The sequence below is a fragment of the Saccostrea cucullata genome, unplaced genomic scaffold (genome assembly GCF_032062105.1).
Source record: "Saccostrea cucullata isolate Sc308-1 unplaced genomic scaffold, CSIRO_AGI_Scuc_v1 ctg269, whole genome shotgun sequence".
Taxonomy (NCBI): domain Eukaryota; kingdom Metazoa; phylum Mollusca; class Bivalvia; order Ostreida; family Ostreidae; genus Saccostrea; species Saccostrea cuccullata.
The window spans coordinates 467,343-477,984 of NW_026935187.1; the positions used below are offsets into that span (position 1 = coordinate 467,343).

The 10,642-nt window shown below is 32.6% G+C and overlaps 2 protein-coding genes across 2 annotated transcripts; both read right to left on the reverse strand.

Annotated features, from left to right (window-relative positions):
• Positions 1-3,696: 3,696 nt before the first annotated feature.
• Positions 3,697-5,358, reverse strand: LOC134242133 (uncharacterized). The gene has a single exon (XM_062724166.1). It carries the CDS (start codon positions 5,356-5,358, stop codon positions 3,697-3,699), a length of 1,662 nt encoding a protein of 553 aa, XP_062580150.1.
• Positions 5,359-7,464: 2,106 nt separating this feature from the next.
• On the reverse strand, positions 7,465-8,773 carry LOC134242128 (E3 ubiquitin-protein ligase TRIM45-like). Its single transcript, XM_062724160.1, has one exon. The coding sequence runs from the start codon at positions 8,733-8,735 to the stop codon at positions 7,641-7,643; it is 1,095 nt and encodes a 364-aa protein (XP_062580144.1). The 5' UTR covers positions 8,736-8,773; the 3' UTR covers positions 7,465-7,640.
• Positions 8,774-10,642: the final 1,869 nt, after the last annotated feature.

A 10,642-nucleotide genomic window follows, 5' to 3' on the forward strand; every position in this document is an offset into this window, starting at 1 on the left:
CACGTAATTCAGGGATGGAGTCGATTACATTAAAAAGTAATTAATCAAATTACAATTACTTTCTCTTCAATTAAATTACATGCTTTATAAATCATGTAATTAATTGCTTTATAATTACTTTACAAAAACTGTAATTAATTAATTACAGTCAAGTACAATTACTTTTTTGTTCAATTACCCCATCCCTGTCACGTATGCATTTATAAAGTGAAGTGGGGGGGGGGGGTTCGATTCTGTGGGATTTCTCATGTTTCCTAGCTCTAGATATTGTGTATAACATGTATAAGCTTACAGAAATTGAAGAAAAGAATATTTAAAAACCATCGAATTCTGTCGGAAGTTATTGTACGGTAAATTGGAAGTTATTGTACGGCGAAGCTCCGCCCCCTAGAAGTTATAGTACGTTGGAATTCAGCCAAAGGTTTTCTATATGATTTAAAGCATGGCCAACATCAAAAGAAAAAATACCGCACCATGACACAAATGGATATATAGCACGTACCATATTATGTAAGTAGTACATTGTAAATCAATTTTATGTGATTTCTTTTATTGAACAACTCACTTCCAGTTTGAGATTTAAAACTTTATCAAAATCCTATCTGAGTTTTAAATCATGTACCGGGTACGTATGAATATTCAATGTACATAATAAATAATATACAGGTTCTAAAATTAAGTAATTGCACCATAGAGGCAGCAATTGTAAGCTACAAGGTACCAAATTAATGTGTGCCGACATGATTTAAATGAACTACAATGTATACAGAAGAGCATGATAAGAACTGCTCTTATCTTCTAATTGTGGAACATCCTTAAACCTCACTAATTACCTTCTATTATTAGAAATGCACGTAACGCAGCATTACACTAAAATAGCAGAAAGAGAGTCAGGGATTTTTAGAATAACAAGTGGAGTTATCTAACTTGCTTATAGTGGCGCTGGATCCAGAACGGAAGTAGATTTACGCTGACAGAAAGCGCTGTGCGCTGCGCTTAGCGCTTAAAAAAAGGACTGCAATACGTGGACCGTATGCATGTCTTTCTTACCGAAATCTTTTTTTGCATTTTAATGTATCATCTTCCACTGAATTCCTTTGTTTCGTAGACACATATATTACCCTTACCAAAGCAAATGACAGACAGAAATACATGTTTTTCCTCAAAATTAAAACACTAAAAGTAATTTTATAATTTTAAATGTTTTCAAGACATACAAGCCCAATACAATAACAGTGAAATTGTTGGACCGATATAATAAACATTTCTTTTGTTGGACTTTTTATTAGTAATAAGTAGTTACGAATAATAGGTAATTAGTAACAAATATATACAGGCCTATTAAGATATTTTTAAGGAAATAACAAATCAAAATGTGAAATGCCACATCTGGACACTTCTTTTTTTTATGTAGAAGATTTTGAATAAAGTCTGTCTCCAAAAGAATGAAAATTCTTGGAAGATGACCGCTCTAGAAATGCTTTTTTTTTTAATTTTCTTTTCAAGTAAAAAAAAAAAAGGAATTTATTTATTTGTTTATTTTTTAAATGATTTTCTGGATTTCTAAACTTCACAAAAATCATTGCAAAGAAAGATACTATGCAAAAATCAGTATCCTGCACTTGGCCTTAAGCAGTGGATATTCGATGTTACTATGCTCGTGTGAAGCGAAATTATTTATAATTTTAAAAACTTTTACTTAAAATGAAAAAGAATGGTTATTATAATCCCAATGAACTTGAAATTAATTAAACACACAACAGAGTCTTCTACCCCCTTGCTGTATCATATTTGGATGTTTTACTGACTTTGAAGACCCGTAGGAAGCAATTTCAGTTGGGGGTGGAGGTGTTACAATCATACAATTTCCGTTTGGGGGCACTAACAACTCAACTACCAAATATTTTTGACAAGCAAAAAAAAAAAAAAAAAAGAAGAAGAAGAAAAACAGTACTAGTAATCAGATCGAGTTAATTGTTGATGCTCACAAGCATAAATTAGCTATGCTTTTATGGGGGGGGGGTTTAAATACGCTTTTACGATTTTTATTAAATCGCTTGAACGATTACATATGTACCCCTCCCCCGTGCCCCCAACCCGTTCCTGTACGGTCATGTTAAGGGCCATAATGGTTAACTAACAACTTAACTGTATGGCAAACGAGATACCTTCAATTTTGCCATTGTCAACCTTCCTTATAAATAGATGTAACCTATAATATTCCGCGTTTACCTGCATAAGTAATTATTTTTAACATAAATTTTCGCAAATAAAAGAAAAACAAATTTGGGGTCTGTTAAGTAAATTTTCAGATATTACTAAAAAGTGTCAATTTTATGTTAAAATTGGCTCAATTTTTCATGGATTTTCAGTTTATATATTCAGAATATAATGAAAGAATTCATAAGAAATAATCTAAAAAATATTTCAGGACCAGTATAAAACATTTTATCACAAAACAAATGAATATATTCTAATTTGCATTGTAGAAACCAGATTTAATGTTAGACCTAGAAAATGATGCAGAATTTTAGAAATAAAGGTCCAGACCAAAGTCTGCTGAAAAGCTCAGGTTCGAACTTCTTTAAATATATAATAAAAATATTTCCTCTGACTGTGCCGAGACGAAGGTATAATATCCCTTTTACGGGGAATGTTATATGTATTTGACAGGAATCAGTGTTCCGGTAAAATTAATGATTTCCTATTGACCGAAAAGGGAAGAAAAAGATAAAGAACGACCACCAATTTTAAATCAGGTAACAAATGTAGAATGTAGTATCTAAAATTTTTAAATTTTGCGACAAATCTCTCGTTTCTTTTTTACCTTTCTCATATACTATTGCCACTGACGGAAGATTTCGAACAAGGAAGACCAGGTAAGTATGCTTGGAATTTACAAAGAAATGTTTTTTTTAAAATTTTTTATTGATTGCATGCAAGGTCGTCAGATTAACAAATTATGTATTCAAAGAATTCATACAAAAACGATTTTCCTCAATTTTTGTTAACATTTTTAACACAATGAAATAAAAATGGCCAAATTAATGTCATTAGTAAACAATATAAAGGAAATAAATTTTACATTTTCTGAATTATTACTTCCTCGCGTTAAAGTCTTCCATTGTTCAAAGAATTAACCTTTACAAAGAGATAAAAGCTTACCTTGTAGAAACCCACAAGGATATTGTATGACTGCTAAACATTTTGATAGAGGTTCCTGTTTTAGAAACTCCTGTCCAAATCGACAATATTAAATTCTGTTACCTTTGTTTGATCAAGGAAACGAAAAACAATTTCAATAACTTGTTGAAAAGATTCTAAAATTTATGACAATTTTAAAACTGTTCATAACAAAACAAAATTGAAAACAAAACACCACAAAAAGTCATTGAATAGATCATGACACATTTCATAAAGTTTTTATTTATGGATATCTTCTTCATGTTATACGGTGCAAGATGTTGCTGGAACCTTATAGAAACATTTTAAAGTTTTAAAAAGTTTTGTACCCCCTCTTTTTGTTGGTTTTCATAATAATCTCTCCAAACACTATAATCTCACCGTCAGTTACGCAGTAAATTCATATAAATAAGCAAAATCTCTTAAAACAGTATCATCGTTTTATTGTTATATTATATTAGTTAGTATCGGGACATCTAGACGACACAAGTTTTTCGATTACATCAGTAGACTTTATCGGTTATATCGGTAGACCGTGATCTCGTTTGTGGAACCTTGTCCTACATACAGGTTATACTGATCATCAACACACAGTCCCTGTGGACAATGTTCTTGTGTTGTAAGGATAAGGAAAAGGAACTGTCCGTCCGGGTCCAAGAGGTGGACATTCTTGCGGTGACCATCACAGACCATTATATACCCGTGAATGTCTGTGCATATTCCATATGGAATGAACTTCGGTTTCTGGCCTTTGTAGCTAAAATGATGCTTTCCTGATTTGTTCACAACAACGACGGCTTCTTTTCCGCTGTCTGAGGCGCATATGTCCCCGTTGACACTTTCTGTGATGTAATTCGGATACTCGTACAAGCTGTTCTGTAGATAGGACTTAAATTGAATGCTGTTCACTTTTATTCCTGCTCCTGTGAATCTAGTAATCTTCCCTTGATGGTCTTTCACCATTCCAACAAGAACGTCTCCGTTAATTCGAGAGAAGCAGATGCTGAGAGGTGTCCATCTTTCAGTGCTGATCAGTTGAGTTGTCTTTTCATTTCTAACCTTATTCACAACCCTCTTTGATTGATCAGTGTACAGGAAATCGTCATCATCTGTGACTGCATGGAAGCCATGTTCTCCAATATTTGCTATGAGGTTTTTATGAACTTTTCCATTTATGTCAATTTGCTCTAGAGATCCCCAAAGGTCGCTTACCCAGAGCTTGTTCAGTTTGTCCAGGGATATATGCAGAATATTCTCCACATCTGATACTACGATTGTTTTGACAAGACTGAATTGATATATAGAACCAACTACATTGGGCAATCTAAAATTGTTCTCCACCCTGTGGTTCATTATGTTATGAAGCGATGGAAACGAAAATATAGAAGGCTTGCGTGGTTTATCTCTCCCTGTTGCGACTTTACAGTTATCATTCTCGGTGATGCGGATTGATCCCAGTATGGCTGAGATCTCTGTTCTGTTGACTTGGCCTGGGACAAATTCCAGAATTGGTAGTGACGGTAAATGTGGAAAATCCTTAACACCCATTGTGTTTTTGTCTAAAGCGACGAGTTCCAGCAATGTTTTATCTGCAAGATTAACATCATACCTATCTACGAGATCCTCCAAATTCGAAATATAATCTTCTACGTCAGTACTTTGTGTTTCTTGGTCTTTCAATAACTTTTCTTCCACGTTGTCCAACTTTCCCATGTTTTCCAACACAATTTTATTGACAATTTCTTTCAGTTCCGAAGCTTCAACAACGACAGACATTCTAAGACTAGCTATCGAATTCTTCACCTCTGCGAAACCAGTGGCTATTTCATTTTGCCGTGCTCTTGAACTGGGTAGCAAGTGGTCCTTTATGTTCGAAATTCTCTTCGAACAGATGTCAAATTTTTCGGCGTAAGTTGTTCTCAGATTCACAAAGTTATGTCCTTTATGTTCAGAACTGGCTGCGCATTTGAAACATAAAGGAACTAAACAGTTGTCGCAAAACGAAATGATGGCACTTGTGGTATGGATTGTGCAGTTTTCTGCGAGATACGTTGGTTGGTGTTGCAGAAGGGACACAATATCATGGTGAATAAAATCCAGAGATTTTAAATGTTCTTCTTTGCATCCTCTACATAATTGCTTGTGGCACGGATTGCAGTAGAACTCACTGTCCATAGTGCAGTTATTACATTCTATGCCGGTTAGGACTCTGCAACTATCCATCATGGTTGTCTCGCTAAAGAAACAAAAATAGTTAAGGATATTGAAAAATGAGTCCTGTGAGAATTCTTGATTTTGTTTTTAATCTACAACATTCAAAGAATTGATGAAAGCCGCAAAGAATTATAATGGAGAAAATTTTTTGATACACTGTAATTTTATTAGCTGAAATATAATTATAATCACATTGGATTATCTCTAACTGCATGGATAAAAGTTTTAGAATTGGATCAATAAAACGTTACTTTAAGAAAAAAATGGAATAACAAATACATTTATCTGATTTTTACCTGATTTTTTAAAATCCTCCTGACGTAAAAAGATATTTCGAATGAACAAGCGTATATAAGTACTTCCTTCTGAATAAAGGGAAGAAAAATAAAATGAATTTTGCGGATTACTTGAATAGTTTCAAAAGTAGCAATTTATAATTCTCCTTCATAAGGAAACTAATCAGGTAGGTGAAAATTATGCCGCATGAAAGCACGTGATTTCTCCGCATGGTACATGTATATTGATTTCTTTAACTACGTGTCTCAGGAAATTAAAGTACTGCAATTAACACGCATGCAGTTGAGCAATACATAGCTCGTTCTTTAAGTGGACATCTAATATCATTTGACAGAATCTAACCTATTAACATATGGATATTTTTCGGCTTTTATAAAAAACCATTTGTGGCTCTTTAATTCATACTGTTCCCTTCAGGTCCTATTCTAACGAAAGCTTATGTATCTTATAAAAAATACAATTTCACAAAAAGGAGAAGTTACCATGTTTCCCATGGTGCTTAGTGATAATTCTTCATCCTTCATACACTGTACCGTTTAGATTTTTGATTTTTTTTTATATTACTAATATTTTATTAATGCTCTTCACTCTCTTTAAAACAATTATTGAGCTATGGTTGATATATGAAAGATAAACACAACGAACAATAATAAAGCTCAAAAGTCCATTAAAATTGTACGAATAAAGACCAGGACTAGCGTTGACCTCTTTTTATTTTTTTTTATTTTTAACCCCAAAATGATGCTAAAATTGTCAGGAGTTCAATAACTTTTTGTGACAGTTTGAAATTTCAATATTTCTTTTGAGATCTGTGAAATAACTATTAATGGTTTTTGTTGCAAATAAAGATTTTTCTAATAAAATTCAAAGTCATGTAAATTTAGCCCTGATCCCTGTACTTATGATTACTGAGTCATAATTTAAAGTACATGTAATTGATGACATCTTATTAATTTTTCCATCTCTTGTTATTACTCTAGATTACAATAATTTCAAAACGCCCTTTTTCTTGTTTTTTTTGTTTTGTTTAATGATTGCAAAAGAAACAGAGATATGACTTTGACTGGGCGAGAGTCAATAGTTCAGTATTGACAACTTGCCCAAGATGTCAGAATATAAAGCATATTTGTGTTTTACTGGTATTTTACCTTTTTTGTAAATTTAATCAAAAAGTAATGCAAGATTTTCAAAAAAGGTCACGTCACAAGGTGCATTTAATAGATATTACTAGCATAGTTAAAGGTGTTCAGGAAAAACAAAATGTTTTGTAGCATGCATTTTGAAACAAAAGAATAAACATGTAGTAATGTTCTTTAGTGTACGTAACCCATTTTGGTGATTTGCAAAGCTACCAAAACAAATTCAACATGACAATTCAAAAACCTTGGAATAAAATATATAGAAATACACCTGTAGCAATCTTTTCGTTAAACTTAAAAAAAAATCCATTTAAACTGTACACATTTTGAGCAGAGCAAACAAACGTCTAAAAGGATCAGAGGTGGTATCAGGGGCAATGGAGAAGTAAGTACCCCCTTAGATAATTCACCAACTGTATACACAGAAACACCCTGAGGTATTGTAAATTCACATTTGTTCGAAATAACCACATGAATGGAATATTATTTGATTTATGATATAATTATTCACCATTCATCAAAGAACACAGGATCTTTGATCATCATTTTATTATCATTGTTTTAATACAGTAATTAAAATGAAATAATGACCACAAGACATTTTTTCCAGATTTATCGATTAAATTACAACTTCATGTATATGTACAGTGTACTTATAATCAGAAAAATGCATGATTAAACTACAAATTTTATTTGATTACACCTGATTACTGTTACTAATAATGATAACCCATTCCTGCAAATAACATAATTTTTTCATTCAATATTTGACTTAATTACATATACATCATGTACATCAAAAATATATCATGTAAGTTTTCCAACTTTATCTATTTTCATGCACTCTTCAACTGCTTTATCAATTAAGACTTCCCTATCTAGGGAAATGGGATTTTTCTTCATCTCATCAACTTTGCTTCTACATTCTCCAGAAAGCTTGGAAAGTTTCGGTATCAAGGTAAGTAGTTGTACTTTAGAGCATTTCTTTTCAGCAGCTTCTAAAATATTTTCGCAGTTAGACAGCATACTTTGCATATTGAGAAGAGTTCGCTTTCGTTTCTGAATTGCTTTCGTGTCCTTACTTTGTTCTTTTAATAATTTTTGATCAAACTCTGATTTTAGTTTGTCTATATGCTTTATCAAATTTTCACTATAGTATTGTAAATGTTCACTAAGATTGTTGCTGCTCTTCTCTAGTTTTTCATAATCCTTTGTAAAGAAGTCGATTTTAGAGTCAATATTTTCAATAAGCATCTTTATTTCATTGTCGATATGGTTTGCATCTTTTGTTTCCTTACATCCTTTTGCGGCATCTTGAAGAGTTAAAACTGTTTCACATTTCCTGTGGTTCACCATTGTACAAGTAGCACAGCAAGCCACATCGTGATCTTCGCAGAACATTTCCAGTTTCTTGTCGGGATGAATTTCACAGATCTGATGTGCAGTTGAAAGAAGAGATGTCGCATCCTTAGTATCATCAAGTGGGGCCATTCTATGATCAGTTAAAGCAGGGAATGATGTATGGAATTCACCACATGCCGTGCATAGAGCAGCACTGCACGAGTAACACCAGAATTGTCCAGGTTCGTTCTTACCACGTTTTAAACAGGAATAACACACGATTTTTTTCTGTTCTATGTCCTTTTTATCAAGCAGCGTCATGATTAAATGGTTAACTGGAAATTCTGCAGCAGCCTGCTTCAAAGATTTGTCTTCCGAGATGTGAAATTGGTAAAACGCACGGCACGTTGGGCAAGCAAATCCATCTTTCTCCTTTGAGTATACCGTGGAAATGTAATCTGAAAGACATACTTCACAATAGGTATGTAGACAGGGGAGATAGCGAGGTTTTTTGAAGTTTTCCAGACATATAGGACACGTAATCATCTCCTCGTAACTCATGGTTCTATGTTTATGTCAATCCGCTAAAACGAAAGAAGGCTAGAAGGCTAGATAAATTGTAATATCTAACTGAAAATCGATTCGAAAAAAGTCACTTACTTTACCTAATATTTGAAGGATTGATAAGAACTTTAAATATAACAGTTAAGTAAAAATTAAAAGAGCAAAATCTGATGTTTTTCCTCTAACATTCGTTAATTAAACAGAGTGGTGTTAAGTTTTAGCAATCCGGAACATTATATTTCATATTTTAGGTTTACATGTCTTGGTTGCCACGTCAGTTGAGGTAAAAGGTCTGTTTTTAGCACAAAAGTGACACGAGGGTATGTTGATCTGCAGATAAAAGTGACATGCATCAGAACAGGTAATTAAAATTACGATGTTAATTTAAATATCATATAAAATAAATATTTGATTTTTATTCTTATTCTTATTGTTATGATGTTTTCATTTGAAATGCAGGTGCAGAAATAAAAATATCAATAGTTCGTTCAGTATATTGACTACACGCCATTAGTATTCAGGTTATCTCTAATTATAAAGATGGGCATATAAACACCCTTTGTTTACAAAGGTTGCATGATTTCTATGAAGCATCAAGTTCAATAGAAAATTAAACTAATAGTTTTACAGGTTTTAAGGGGTATGATAAATAACATTTTTTCTCAATTTATGGCCAAGAGGAATTAATTTAAAGACAAAACAATTAAGCACACAAATACAGATTTGTTATTTAATCAATTGAGCTTATTTCTTGAAAGAGCGAATAGAAATTTCTTTCATATAAATTGACATTCAAATAATAAAGTTTTTAAAATTATAATTTATTTGTCCCTTAGAAAACAATGGATGCTCTCAATTCTACGAAATTAGAACTATGTCAAAAATAATGATCTTGCTATACTAGAATTCTGCTCCTTATTTTAGCATCATATCTTTTGAGAAGGAAACTTGCAGAAAAGCAGAAAAGCAGAAAATATTCTGTTAAAAATTGCATTAATCTTCGCATGAAAAAAATAAAGACCTGTTTAAATTGTTTCACAGATGAGATAGGTAGGAAACTTTTCTACTGTTTGACCCTAAAAGTCTTTTCAAATAACATCATATTTAAAACATGTATGTTTTTATTGTTAGTATACAATTCTACAGTAATATATTCTTTATACTTTAAAATTTTAAATTCTTTTTTCTATTTACAGCTATGGAAACCATGAAAAACTTGTCAACACAGCCAAAGATGGTCACCAAACAAGACAAGGGTACCATTGATGGAAAGACTACTTGTGGAATTTTAACATGCAAGCAATGTAAAGATAACCTAAGTGATCCTGTAACATTGGAATGTTTGCATTCAGTATGCAAAGAGTGTTTTCAAAAATTGAAGATACAGTTTAGGGACAGTCCAAAGCATGAAAAACCTTTTGTGGAATGCCCATCTTGTGAATATGAAACTCCAATCCAGCCTACTTCAAGAAAAGAATTGGATCTCAATTATTCTTCAGCTCTTTTGAAAAATATAATTATATTAACTCTGAAAGATTACCAAAGGGAAGACAATCCTACGTGTTTGCCTTGCAGAAATCGAAACAAAACGAGCCATGCATCATATTGGTGTTTTGTCTGCATTGCTTATCTTTGTGATGAATGCTTTCTTTTTCATAAATCTCTACCTTTTCTTGCAAAACACAAAACTTATAAAAAAGAGGAAGTAGTAGAAGATCCCTTTCTATTTGCAATGGCACGCGAAATCTGCTGTACACATGGGTTGCGTCTATCTTTCGTTTGTAAGGCAGATGAAAGTGCTTGTTGTGATAAGTGCATTTTGAGTAGTCATATTAACCAATGTAAAGGCGATCATGTGGGTACAGAACAAAGTTCTTGTTTTGTCGATACAAAGCTACCTGTCT

Bases quoted from the DNA above. Each gene is read 5' to 3' on its own strand.
- LOC134242133 (XM_062724166.1), bottom strand. From the start codon at position 5,358: ATGGACAGTGAGTTCTACTGCAATCCGTGCCACAAGCAATTATGTAGA.
- LOC134242128 (XM_062724160.1), bottom strand. From the start codon at position 8,735: ATGAGTTACGAGGAGATGATTACGTGTCCTATATGTCTGGAAAACTTC.